The sequence below is a fragment of the Ostrea edulis genome, chromosome 7 (assembly GCF_947568905.1).
Source record: "Ostrea edulis chromosome 7, xbOstEdul1.1, whole genome shotgun sequence".
NCBI classification, from domain to species: Eukaryota; Metazoa; Mollusca; class Bivalvia; order Ostreida; family Ostreidae; genus Ostrea; species Ostrea edulis.
The window spans coordinates 53,945,073-53,960,189 of NC_079170.1; the positions used below are offsets into that span (position 1 = coordinate 53,945,073).

Sequence of the window (15,117 nt, forward strand, 5' to 3'; positions counted from 1 at the left end):
CTAATTGAAGTCAAGGGCGTCGTAAAGAAAGGTCAATTCGAAGTCTAAATCTCTGAAACACTTCCCATTTGTAATTTTTCCTGTATGCAAATCGACCCCGATCTATTTTCCGTGATTTGTAACAACTGTTTCCTCTCTGTTCCCTTTCTTGTTGTTTTATGTTCATCACCTGCGCAATATGATTACAAAAGAATTAAAAACAATCTCAAATGCACAGAAGGGCGACCAAAATCAATAGCGATGTAAATTTTAAACATTCTTATCCGCTTGAGAAGTTTGGTATCCAAAACCATCGGTCGATAAATGACAACTTATTGCATGAACTTGATCAATATTCCGTATGACTGGATGTTTCAGGATACGTTAATTCATCCGAGTGAATATAAGCTGCTCACAGGACAGGCGCCTCAGCTACGAAGACATCTGTCGCGCGGGGACCATTTTTATCTCCGCAGAAAAAAGAAGAAAGAAATCAAAAACAGTGACGCTACACGTGATCAAAATTTTATGTGTTGTACAGCTGCCCGTAGTGGTGGGGATCTCGATCTCTCATATAAAACAGATTACATCATATCTTTTAATTATCAGACGTATTTCCCAGTCTTTCAACAAACGATAAATACTATCAAACTAAGTCGGCATGTACTACCACTAAATAGTGCGACAAATAATAGGACACCACTATTATTTTGGACGTAGCCACGTTAACTTTATTCCAGGCCCGCCGTTGGACATCTGGACCTTTGTGACCTAATTAGTAAGGTTAACGAGTTTTGAGGGGCGTGGTTCCACTGTGGTGAAGGTGTGGACCAATAATTACTGGAATTATCATTGTAACTGGTTGTATGTGCACTTTTTAGCGGAAACCACTCTTGTCCCATGTTATTAATTTTTGGAGGGACCACAGTGTGTTGTGACGGTCACTGTGTTACGCATTCTCTGTGCACGTTTATCTGCATACACTAGTTATCTGTCTATTGTGTGTGGGTACGAAATATGATTCAGTGAAGCCCACAATAACTAGCGCGCAGCAGAGAGAGAGAGCGAGAGCGAAAGAGGTGGCGCGTAGTGTTGTCCGGATTTTCGTTGGGACAGAACGCGAGCGACGGTACACAGCAGACGACTTTTAATTTTCGGGGCCGACTGTGTTTTTTTTCTAATTTCATTTCTGAAATTCACAAGTTGATTTCACGTGTGTTACACCGTAAATATGGCTAGGATGTCTAATTACCTGTTCTATACATTGTGTGTATTGGATTTTATTTATTTAACTGATGCTGTGTGTAAATACATGAAACAAGACATTGCGTACAAAGTGGTGAAAGCTGATGTTGTTTTAACAGGAATACCCCAAAAATTTATAGACGGAGATAGTAAATATTATCCCGGTATACCAGGAGCCAAGGCATTTGAAATGAATGCAGCATGCATCTATAAAGGGCCCAATATGAACGAGGCGGTGACTGTATACGGAGCTGGTAAGTTGTTTGTGCTGTGACATAGATAAATGCAGCCTTTTAAAAAAAGCACCTGTAAATTAACATATCATTTTCCAGCTAAAATAGCCTCGTGTGTTCTCGCATGTCTTATCATAAACAGACAAGAGGTGTGAAGATAAAGGGCAAGACTCTATGAAACTTAATTATTTCTCTAAACGTCAGAAAAAGTTTCCCGTTAGGTAATCAAACTATACGTAATTTTATTGTTAAATCCAGAATGTTTACGCCTCGGTGAATCTCTATCGCTACTGTACTGGAAAATACTTCATAATACTTCATAAACCTTTGACAAGACAATTTAATAGTTAGCCAAATCAATCTGAAAAGGTTTGTGATAAAGCTTATCCTAGTCTTGTCAATACAAGATAGCAAACCTTTAAATTCAACCAATTGTTTGTCTCTATCCGATAGAAAACAAGTCAGAATTTTGTTTTCAAGTTCATTCATAACTGACCTGTTTCTGTCGTACCTACGTTTTTGTTGTAATTTACTAGACATGTCTAGCGTAATTATGCATGGAATTCAATTTTTTAAGGTAATCAGCGATGTCCTGATAGTTTCCTATTTTGGGTGTCAAACTTTTAATGTTCTCTATCTCAAATCAGACGAGGAGTCTAATCGATCGTAAACTTTACGGATTTGGTGACAAGTTGCCATACACCCTTTGGGAATCGGGTAATAAATTATATAGCAAGTCTTGTCCATTTTGTGGTTTGTGACACGCTTCTTTGACCCTCTCTATGCCCCGTGGTTAGAGACCGGACATAGTCTACCAGAAATTGGTTAATTTATAGGTGTCATCGAAAGACGAAATCGCCAATAACAGGATACCATAATTAATTATGACAGAACCCACTGCAGGTTGTATCCAAACAGACGAACAGCAAATTAATATTGAAATGTATGTTTGAGTTAGCTCTTTAAAAAAGCATTTACATGTGATGTGCACGTACTAGTCCCATTGGAAGAACGCCATCCGGAGTATTTCGTGCTCGGGATCCTTGGGTGCGTTCGATATAGTCTATTCGTGTTGTTTGTTACTCCCATTTACTAAGCATGTAACATCGCTGTAGTTTTTCGCGGTTTGTTGCTTTGATGAAGACGCTCCTTATAAAACCACCGTTTCATCACCTGTGGTGTATCGGCAAATTATCACAACCATTCTCACATTCACTTCTGATGCGACTCAGCATTAACTCTTCAGGGGTTAATTTATTTTAAACATTTGAAGGTTGGTGATAGTGTTTGATAGGTGTTTAAAGAGAGGGAATATTTGGTGAAAGAAGTTATTGGTACAGATTGCAGAAATCGACAATGACGGTTGGGTTTGGTACTGAGAACTACAGTGACAGTTGACCTGAATTCCTTAAATATTTGACGTTCTGGTCTCTTTTTGGGAACTCACACGAGTCACGCCCTTTAAGATTATAGCCCAAATGATCTACCAGTTTCTCAATTAAATGAAAATTGTACGCTCTGGCAACTAGACGCTCGTTGGAAAATTGATGCGTGACATTTTGACAATTACTACTGAATACGAATACGATCATAAGAATGGGATATCATTTCAGTGACCTATTTTGTGGTCTGAATGGAGCCTGGTGGTGTACAATTTACATTACTGGGGTTTTCATTGTATCATGAATTACATAGATATTTTGTATTGTAACCATAACTATTGAGAAAACTGTATTCTAATTACATATTTAAAATTCTACTTCTAAAATTAAATTCAGTTGCGAATTCAGGCTCAGCATGGTATCTGATAGCGTCGTTCCGATTTATTCGTAAATCTTTCAATTTCCTAGTACAAAAAATGGCTATTACTTTAAAAAAAATATTTTCCCACTGCGTAAAGCAGATTTTTTTGGATAGATTTGCGAGCGTTGAGAACGCTTCCTAATCAATTTTGTAACTTGTCAAATATAGCTCATTAAAAATTCTCCTAAAAATTGCATGCACACGCAGACATGACAGTGGAGGAAAAGTACAATGTCGACTTCACCAGGACAGAATTATTATTGTTTTCCACATGTATATGTCAGATGAAGAAGATAGGAGCTGATGAGGCATTCTGTGTGCATTAACGCTGCAAATTGCTATGACAATCCTCCACAGCAATCTTCGTCGTTTATTTGTCGGTTTCAGACTGATTTTCAGTACAGCTATACTCGTTTAGACATTTATATACGCATTTCTTTTTCTATGTCTATATAGACCTATGAAATGATGCAAGAACTAGTTGATTCTTAATAGAAAACAAGATTCAAAGAACAATGGCGTCTTACTAGGTCAAATTTATAGACCTCAAGGACTCACAGCAGATGTCCATAGGAAGCAGTGATTATTAATACTCATATTTATACTCACTTAACCAGGGGACATCTAATTGAGAATGAGGTTAAAGTAGCTTTCATTTCTTTGAACTGCAAACTAATTTATAATCGATATATCGACGATATTAATGCTAGATGAATCATTTGCAAAGTCAGGTGAAATCAGACAAAATTATTAATCAATTGTGCTTACATTGTTTGATATGCAAAATATCACACAGTCACCTGCTGCGGTGATTAGTGAACAATAGGGGTGAATGATTGTCGATTTGAAGTAGTATAGTCATCTCATTCCCCGAAGGCATTTTGTCAATTAACTTTCGATGATTGTATTGGCACACTGACACGTGGACTGCTGGTAGCGTTACGTTTAACATCATCAAACAAAAAATAGTCACTTTTTTCCCTTCCCTTCTATTTCTTCTAAGGGACAGGTGAATGTTTATCCTTCAGGTGAATAGGTAAATCAGGGTTCATCTCAATAATATTTCATTAGCAGTATCTTTCGCCAAAGATAATCGGTCATCTCTCTGTTCAGAGTCAGTTTTCCTAGGTGTATTCATCATTCATCGACACTCTCATCAGCCCAATCATCTAAATTATTGTTGAGAGCTGCACCTACAGAAAACTCATGCACTGACTTGCGTGTTGCTTTACCATTCTCTGTCATCATTCTCCGACAGAAAACATTTCCATTTTAACGGTATGATATATTGATGCTATATAGACTCGGAAATTGGCGTTACTTACCGAATTGTCTCTGCTTAAAAAGTCAAGGACAAAATTCTAGATATGTATTAGTAACAACAGATGTAATGAGTTATCCACTTCTTCGTTTAGCCATCGTCTTCAATCTCAATAAAGTGTTCCTGGCAATGAAATATGCAGTTTGTTAGAGTTTAAAATATTCATAAGCAACAAAGCAGAGCACAATGCCTACCATGAATTATTCATAAGAAGTTAATTGGTGGCGACCTTTTTGGACTACTTGCCAGGCCTTCATTCACATCAGTTGCGTTTTTCGAGTCGGACATTAGATGCTAATTTTACCATTTCCAGATATATCAAACGATTTGTGTCTCAGCTGAGAGTCATTATGTAATATCAATGTAGTAAAACCTGGGTTGCAATATTTTAATTGGTACATGCATATCCGTTTTATCAAATGTCACGCGAGTGAAATATTAGTCTCCACATATACATGTGTATGTCAATTTACAGTACATGTACAATGTACTTTATAAACTTTTAAGGCCCTAATAGAAAGGATTCCTTGTGTGTGTCTTTGTTTCCTCTTAGAAGGATGCAATTTGATTAATATTTTTTATCGTTCCGGTTCGTTGTCATCGAGATAATCGCTTGAACTTTGACTGGAGAAAATGATTTCGACAATTTGCTAAAACGATACAACCACATCGTAAAAAATGTCATGAACTATCCGATGTTTTATCCAGCAACAAATAAAACTCAATAAATTATCAGACGAATCGGAATTCCCCACCAGATATCGGTCAGAAGGCGCTGTTGATGAAAACAAGACTGCATTAAAGATTCTTTGAACGTTGCAAATCTTCATGAATCACTCGCTAAATGAGAAACATGTACAGTTATGTACATAATGACTTCTTATTAGCGTTGGGAGAATGTGTTCTATTTATTTTTTGTAGCAATTGTTGTAAGCGACCTTATGCTTACATTCTCATAAATTACTAGTAATGAATGTTTTGTTTCCGCCAAACTGTCGATACCCTACAGAATCATCAGAACATAATTATCAGAAGGGATAACGACAGATTTGAGTCAACTTCTCCGAGTCTCGCGAAGTCGCTTATAATTCACATTCCGTGTACAACGTGACTTCATTTTAGATTTATCATATTGTACCCCTATCCCTTTAAACGATCATTCCAACAAGGAACGCATTATATTTCAAACCCATAAATCTTGAAAATTTTACTTTGCTGTAATTCTTTGAAATGTGACACCCTTCTGTATAGTTCCGAATACACAAGGGAAAGCCAAGGATTGTTTATAATTAAATTCTTCAGACATTGATCTGACACTTGTGGAGAACCCGTATGATACCAAGTTATATAGGCGATTATTTCTTCGATCACTTCAGTCCTGCTCAACAATGTTTCAGTTGTGTGACAGGGATCCCAAACACACCACGCACCATCTATTACAGGCTTCTTCAAACAGTGACTACATGGTACAGAGATAGCTTTACAATAGTTTATACAAACATGTTTTTGTTCATGGCAAGGCGTGTATATAATACAGTATATGGAAACAAAATATACAATGTATTCGGGAGAACACACTTCCGTATTAAAATAACTCCGATTAACTCGTACAAGTTTGCACAAATTTACATTGTGATTGAAACAGATTTTTATAACATTTGCTCTACCTAAATAAATTATTTTAACATTTCACATCCTAAAAGGTAATGAAATTCACCCTGCACAAATTCCATAACCTATTCTCATAAGTAACAGAAGACTAAGTTCTATTTTCGAATGGTGAACGATGATTTGGTGTTTTGAATATCGCTTGGGTTATTCTATCATTAGGGGGAGGCTTAAGGGCTTGAGGAGATAATGAACTCTCTTTTATGGGTCACTTGGACAATTTTATACTTCCCATCTGAAGTTTGTCTTGCCCATCATTTTAAAAAATGCACTTATCTACCCCCCTAAAAACTGTACCAAAGCCACGAAAAGCAGTTATATTTGTTTGCGAAAATGCATAATTGACAGATGTTTCATAACATTTAGAAGTAAAATGTAAGCATACCCTCATGAAGCTTGTATATCCTCGTGCCGTATTGTCGTAAAATGAATTCATTGATGTAATGAACACTGTATCGTTAGAAATAAACATATACATAAACATACAAATATTTGTAGAACGTGTAAAATGAACAGCGGGGATGAACTTTAGGTGATATCGGCCTAATCGTCTCGTTTGATGAAAGATCTACCGAGTGATAATACAAATTGTCTAATGTTTGTTCAAGATAAGATATTATTCCAAAATATCAGCAAGCATCTTCTTAGTATATGATTGACTTTTATGTTTCCTATAATGCCGTGAGGGTGATCTATGCAGTCTTCTGCTTTTTCCAACACACTATATACACGAATTGCATCCAGACATGTTTTTGATTGTTCATAAACCAACTAAAAATAATAACTTGCACGCATGTTGTCTTGAAACTCCCAAATTTTTCAAAGACATTGCAACCACTGGAGTCACTGAAGTCAAATCTCATTCTGATGATGTTAGCATTTTGAACAACAGCATTGGAAGTTTAAATTATAACAATGAAAGACGTTTACTGTGAAAGTAGTTACTGTCAATCAAGTGGGACTTTTTAAAAAATTAAAACGGGCACAATGTAATTTTTTGTCAAGTGTCGTCTGGTGTTGTAGGAGCTAGGTCTCGCGCATTTCAGTTCCGGTCAGGTGATTGTATTCAGTCTCATTAGTTACACGTATCTCATTTCAGTGGAATGCATACCTGTCCTTCATAAACTAGGGCTAATTTTACACATGGATCACATTTAAAAAGATTGGAATCAAGAGAAAAAGATATTCAAACCTTCCGTTGACCCATTAAACAGATCATAGAAATTGGCCGTTAATATTACTCTCAACTTCAATAGTTCTCAAGCTGTGCTTACAAGAGAATAACCAAGACATAATTTAATTATATCAGCAAATACTCGGCAAAAATGGAGGAAAATTATATGCTCAAGGAGCGCCGATTCCCTGGCGACATGGAAATGACCCGGATTTTGTGTTTTCAATTTGCATACACGGTGCATCAGTCAGGTTCTGAGATGAGAATGTCATCCGGAAGATCTCAGATGGCTAGATGATCTTTGTAAAGAAGCTTGGAAAAGCAATATACAGCCAAGCTTGTTGATTTTTGCATGTCGGCAAATGAAGACGCATTGTTCTGTTCTTACTCAGGGCAATACTTGTAGTTGTCAGTACGGCATTCGGTAATTGCTTGCATACATGCAGGAATAATGATTATTACCTCTTCTCTCTGTCTGATGAATGCACAGACACACTGGTGCTCACTCGTCTTAAAACCGTCCATATATTTTCAACAAATATTGGTTCGGAAAAAGTTTCAAACAAAAAAGTTACTATACATATGTACATATACAGAAAACATGCATTTTCCCATCTCTCGCGCGTGTGCATGTAGAGAGCGAAAGTTCGAGCAAGGTAATGCAATGCTAGTAGATCAGACATAAGCCGTAAGGTATTTAGTAAGCAACATCATTCCTATATTGGTTACAGTGAAATTTTGTTGTGAATATTTATACAGCGTAGGTATTATATAAGCTGATACTTTAACTAGTCGCTGACTTTGTTTAATTGACCTGTAACAGAGAACTATTGTAGTCTTAATCAGAATTGTTTCACACCCAAGACTTGATTTCCTACTGTATGCATAAGAAACGGCATTGTAGAATTGTATTCCAATCAGTTTTTCATGATTTGATGGGGGCGACTTTTAGAACAGAAAATGAACTCTCACTAAGTCACACGTCAAGAACGAAGGCCCATCAGTGGGCCTCATAAAAGTACAATTGTCCTCCGTGCAGATCCGGAAAGCCATTTACAGAAGTAGCAATCTGGCCACAAGGCTTCCCTGATTTACGATGACAGGATCAGATATTCAGAGAATAGATCGCTTCTCCCTTGATATCAATTTTCCAAAGAGTAATAAACAACTTTCATTTATCCACCAGTCATCCCGGCCCAATCTGTCCCGTTCGGACAATATTGGAGGGTATCTCTATAAACAATGGCCGGGGAGCTTTGGATGGATGAGCTTGTCAATTTACACGTCTGGCAATGCTTCGTGTGAAGGGAATAATTCTTATTAGTGATGAGCATTTATTTTCATGACTGGACCATTTGTAATTGCTTATAAAGTCTGGTTCGACTGAATCAGCCGTATGAGAGAGGTCGCACTTCCTATCTAAATAGTACCGCAACGATATTAATAGAAAATTGAACCGATCAGTCTAAAGATAAAAGTATATTATACCCAGATCAGAAAGATATAAGAATTTATGAATTCTAAAATTGCAATACCATTTTTCGAATCCAGATGGAACAGCGCATTGCCTGTTCAACCCAAGAGAATGGAAAGATGAAAGGCTTGTGACACAATTTGTGTCCGCCCTGTTGGAAATTTACATTAACTCCAGCTGTTTTCAAATACCTTGGCATCTGAGTCTTTTCGCGATCTGATCAAGTGCATCAGTTGATGTTGTAGATTACATAAGTCGTCAGTAATGGAGTATTAAGTACATGTATGATCTCGGATTGAGTGGGAGGGACCAATTAATTCCGACAAAGGGATATTAAATGTTATCTACATTTTTGCCCTTAATAAAAGCTTATTTAGAAATTGAAGTATAGGGGCTCATGAATAGAAGTACATCCACATGCAAATGGTTTATAAATAAAATAGGCAAAACGGTTATTTTATACATCTTTTATTACCCATTGCATGCAACGTTTCACATTCAGTGTATCCTCCTGTTACATGCAGCTAAATTTGCATATTTTCTTTCATCTGAAGGGCAACACGCGCGATTTCCAATCAATACTTTAAGCTTTGACACCTCGTGGTGGATACTGCCTTTATTTGTCATGATGTTCTGTAAACTAAATCAAGCTTTCTTCTGCATCATTGCACATTATTTTACGGCTTCCATCCTCTACATGAACGTTAATTGAGGAAACGTTCTTCAATATGCCAATAATGATACTGATAAAGACGGGAATATATTGATGTGCTATTGATTTAGTACATATAAACTGTGCAAAGTGTATAGAACAATTAAAAGATGGTAATTGTATTTTTTGTATTCATTCAAACTTTCTTTTATCTTTACCACACGCCTACTTAAAGTACAACAGTCAAAACGCACAAACAATAAATAATCAATATGGAAATGAACTAAATGTTTAGTATAGAACTTCGTCAATTCTCTCGCATACCGTATCAACTCATTATGATGGAAAACACAGAATGAAAATGTCTGATTTTTTAAAACTTAGAGAGGTTTTGACATATATTCAGAATGAAGCCATCGATCACCGGCTTAACCCCGCGAGATCTCGCTGAATTAAGTACACCACCAGAGCAAAGTCAGCATAGGATTGAAGCAGACGAAAGTCCGGAATTATTCTCATGCATATTACCCGCGGGGACCATTTCGAATTGCTTTCGCTATAATAACGCCAAAATAACGGACTAATTTAGTAAATTAACCACTCCATACCACGATATTCTGTTTAGATCCCGTGGGAATGTTTTTGCAAGATTTGTTACAAAACAAGTAACCTGAGCACGCATGCCGTGGCGGATCCTAGCGACGAGGATACAGGGCTTCATATTCTCCTGTACTCTGTCTTTCAAGATAAACATGAATGGTCCTCACGTATGAGAAAGATCACTGTAACTCGGGTTACGACTATATTAGAGGTCGACGTTTATTGGTTATTATAGACCGGTGATATGGATTTTGTTTATATTTCATGCATGTTGAGACTTGACGATGCTGTCAATAGCAGGACCACCGCAGTTGTTCCGTATGTCATATATACCTAGGAGTAGTAAATGTTTAAACATGTAGAAAAGCCGAGACAACAGCATGGAGGCAATATCACTTTAAGGGCTGATGTATCTCTGTTTGGCAATATCACTGTATCTCAGTCAGGCAATATCACTGTATCTCTGTCAGGCAATATCACTGTATCTCAGTAAGGCAATATCCCTGTATCTCAGTCAGGCAATATCACTGTATCTCTGTCAGGCAATATCCCTGTATCTCTGTCAGTCAATATCACTGTATCTCTGTCTGGCAATATTACTGTATCTCAGTCAGGCAATATCACTGTATCTCTGTCAGGCAATATCACTGTATCTCTGTCAGGCAATATCACTGTATCTCAGTCAGGCAATATCACTGTATCTCAGTCAGGCAATATCACTGTATCTCTGTCAGGCAATATCACTGTATCTCTGTTTGGCAATATCACTGTATCTCAGTCAGGCAATATTACTGTATCTCTGTCAGGCAATATCACTGTATCTCTGTCAGGCAATATCACTGTATCTCAGTCAGGCAATATCACTGTATCTCAGTCAGGCAATATCACTGTATCTCTGTCAGGCAATATCACTGTATCTCTGTCAGGCAATATCACTGTATCTCTGTCAGGCAATATCACTGTATCTCAGTCAGGCAATATCACTGTATCTCAGTCAGGCAATATCACTGTATCTCTGTCAGTCAATATCACTGTATCTCTGTCAGTCAATATCACTGTATCTCTGTCAGGCAATATCCCTGTATCTCTGTCAGGCAATATCACTGTAAGGACTGCTACATCTCTGTCCCGCCCTGTTAATGACGGGCTGATCTTTTCTCAGATAATCTCATTGTTTCTTATTTAATTAAAAAGGGCTTGTTAAATATTTTGATAAGTTGCTAAGCCAAGGGAAGTAACACTGGAAAGGATTGCGGATTTTGAACTATTGACATGCTGAGTGATCTGGTTTAGGAATGTTTTCTATACATATTCGTGAAATGATAGATATCTACACACTAGACTGAACAATAGGATTCATCCCGTGTATTTGCCATTTTCAAAAAATAATATTTGAGATTGTCTCTGCAATGTTATAACATGTCATAATGAACATTTTAAAATGTGCTACCTTTGACACAAACGCGATAATTTTCCATACATTCGTTTGTAAAGTTGGTCGGGTTATGTCAAAATGATGGACAATTTTAGTTACAATAATCGTTTTTATCGTTTTTTATAGGGGATATTCATACTTTTGATGACCCAGACACACTTGAAAATCATTGTGACTTCGATGGCGATTTTAATAATCTTGCTACATTACCTTATCTTACTGGTAAAGGGACGGATACATTGTTATGTTTTCTTAACTAACAAGGTCTTTATACCCGTGAAATATTCTTTCCGGAGCATTACACATCAATCAGATAGCTGGAGATGTTGATGGTACAGTTCAAAAGATCTTTTTACACGTATCATCAAGAGCTCCTACATTTTACAATTTCTAGCAATGGCTATTGATTTTACCTGGTGTGTTATGCAACACACATCAGAAAGAAATACGCGGAGAATAAGCGAGGATATCTACAAGGACATCCCATACGCAATTCCCTCAGATCTCTAGCTGTTATTTTTGGAATGTACAGGCACAAGACTGTTTTGCACCAAGAATGTGCATGATTTTCATTATGATAATGTGTGCTGAAACAAAGAAGAAAGCTATCACAGAAACCATTATACGTGCAAATCTATAGAAAATTCCTGATGTTACCCCATGCTCACTTTGAAGAGACAGGCTTATGACAGTGGATTGCTTTGGTTGTTATAATGCATGAAATTTCCCGGAGTACCCTGGCATTAAGCCGATTTGCTGTTTTGTGTAACGTCAGCATTTCCTTATCCATTTTTATAAGAAATTAATTGCTCAGTGGACCAAAAATAAGTGTTGGGTAATTTGACTGGATGTGAAGTCTACAAGATATTTGCAGGGCATTGCAAAAAAAATTATAATGATATAAAAGGACGAAGAAATGAAACAGGTGACTACAAGGAAGGTTTTAAAGTGTCACTGTTGATTACTTATTGATTGTGTTTGCGGGATTTTTACATGGCGGTATATTGAAAGATTTACATTCACAGCGACATGTGCGGGCACTTACTTTTACCACTGCTAGTGATGCAGTCATTAGAAAAGCACGCATTTACTCAAAAAGGTGCAAAATACCACCGTTATAAGCGTGGGTTGGAGAGAATCTTTAATAGAAACCCTATCGGACAATTTTTCATCACATTCCCGCGCCATTTATTAGGTCTAGAAATATTTCGTCAATTAGAGATCTTCCCATTGATTTATAGGGAAACATGTCCCAATAAATTCTCACATGAGATAAAATTCACACATCTGCACTCCATATGAATACACTTGCCGATTCTAAGCGATATCGGACATAGTGATCATGTTTTGTCCGAAACGTCTACGATCAGTGTCATTTGAACTCTTTGAGATACGCGTCAACCGGAACCATCAGTCGCCTCGAATAATTCCGATTTTGTTACATCGTATCATCAGTGTTATACACGTGTTATTGATTAATATCCAAGATGGAATCATTTTAGCTGCAAGTGCAATTTATTAGATTGCCAGGTCGCGCCCCTTTGCTTTTGACGTGCTTCGTACATCAGCATTTTATTTTATGCATATCTGTTTGCCTTCAAAGTCAGAATATGTTATAAAAATAAGCATTATTCACTCAATGATTCGCCTGATACGGTTTCCAAAAGAAAATAATACGTAGACAATACACATTCTCTAATTAACAATTTTTCCCGCGGAGAGGAATTAGGGAGTTGATATATCACAGAAGTTCCGAATTATCTCCGATGACAATAACCGAGCCAAAACAAAAGCTGTGCCAGAGATAATGAAAGTCAACATGTTTTGCGGAGGATTTGCATTGGGTGGGGTGGATATATAAAAACCCTGATAAATCGATGAAAAGGTGGCCATTTGATCTGGCATTTTTCTCTCAAGGTCACCAGTACAAATATTTCCTCCAATACACACCCTTAGTTTACGATAGAACAGCTGATTCTCTCTCTCTCTCTCTCTCTCTCTCTCTCTCTCTCTGTAAAAGATTTGAACATTTTCCAACCACAGAGCAAACGTTTCATTCCGTTTTAAGTTGCAGTATTAGTCTGTATGTGTTTTAATCAGTCGGTAAAGAGGAATATTTATTGATTGTAAGAACTAATGTAATTGCAATAGAGTTTGGTTGTTACATGTATCTTTATTATAGTTTTCCAGAAATCTGTGTTCGATTATTTATCGGTAAACTAACCTTATCGCTGATTTTGTTGTAGGTATATTTGAGGATGCATCAGGAATGTGCCACAACACAACTGTTAAAGTAGGTGAGGAAACCATACTCTACTTAGAGAAGAAGCCCAATGGTGATCTGGTAATGGAGTTTGTGAATGACCCAGCGCATTTTATAGACGAGCTGAGTGTGTGCGGACTAGATAAACCCAAACTTGTTATAGGTATGATCTAATTATCAGTCATAGTGACGTGCATGGGTCCGACCAAATTTAAACAAAAAATGGAAATACCCCATATTTGACGTGATATTACATCCATGTATGTAAAAATGTACAGAATAGTTTTAGGATGCATGTTAAGTGTAGCCGAGTGCTTGATAAAATAAATGATACGCAATATGTAGGTGTCACCATCTTTCATCTTACAACAGACACACCTGACATAACCCTCCTCCACTTTACAACAGACACACGTGATATAACCCTCCTTCCCCTTACAACAGACACACGTGATATAACCCTCCTTCACCTTACAACAGACACACGTGATATAACCCTCTTTCTCCTTACAACAGACACACGTGATATAACCCTCCTTCACCTTACAACAGACACACGTGACATAAGCCTCCTTCACCGTACAACAGACACACGTGATATAACCCTCCTTTACCTTACAAGTTACAACTGACACACGTGACACAACCCTCCTTCCCCAAACTAACTCCCCGTCGAGGTCCCAATACGTCACCTACCTGGTTTGTGAGCAAACGAACTCTGGTGGAAGTTTGCTCCTTCACCTTACAATAGACACACGTGACATAACCCTCTTTTTCCTTACAACAGACACATCTGACATAACCCTCCTTCACCTTACAACAGACACACGTGACATAACTCTCCTTCACCATATAACAGACACACGTGACATAGCCCTCCATATTACAACAGACACTGGCTATAGCATAATTCCCCTTGCAATAGAAACACGGGGCATAGCTCATTTCCCCATGGAAGAGACACACGGAAAATAGCTTCCTTTCCCTTATATCCGACATATAGTTTTGTATAGGAATATATTGGTATAAGGAACGTCTTTAAAAGTCTTCTTTTTAAGAACAACAGGACCATGATTACTCATATTATTATGCAGGCATTCCCAGGTAATGCAAATTCAAATTTTATCAATTCCGGGGCCGCAGAGGTAGGGGTGGGGCCATAGTAGAGATCAAAGTTTGATATGGGAATACACAGGAAAACGTTTGATACGACCACACTAAATCATATCAAAATACAAAACGTTCCTAAAGTGACTTAAGATAGGGGGAG

General features: G+C 37.4%; 1 protein-coding gene and 1 long non-coding RNA gene across 2 annotated transcripts in view; one reads left to right on the top strand and one right to left on the bottom strand.

The window, feature by feature from the left end:
• The first annotated feature begins 212 nt into the window (after positions 1 to 212).
• The window catches only part of LOC125654819 (uncharacterized), a 24,211-nt gene continuing 9,306 nt past the window's right edge, over positions 213 to 15,117 (top strand). The window contains exons 1-2 of the mRNA XM_048884909.2: positions 213 to 1,478; positions 13,831 to 14,010. Of these exons, the coding sequence (XP_048740866.1) occupies positions 1,211 to 1,478; positions 13,831 to 14,010 (448 nt within the window). The 5' untranslated portion in view covers positions 213 to 1,210. The remainder of the gene's footprint in view (positions 1,479 to 13,830; positions 14,011 to 15,117) is intronic.
• Positions 3,784 to 7,148, bottom strand: LOC125654827 (uncharacterized). Its single transcript, XR_007362483.2, has 3 exons — positions 6,635 to 7,148; positions 4,586 to 4,704; positions 3,784 to 4,453 (listed from the first exon to the last, which is right to left on the bottom strand). It is a non-coding gene; the product is annotated as an uncharacterized LOC125654827 (long non-coding RNA).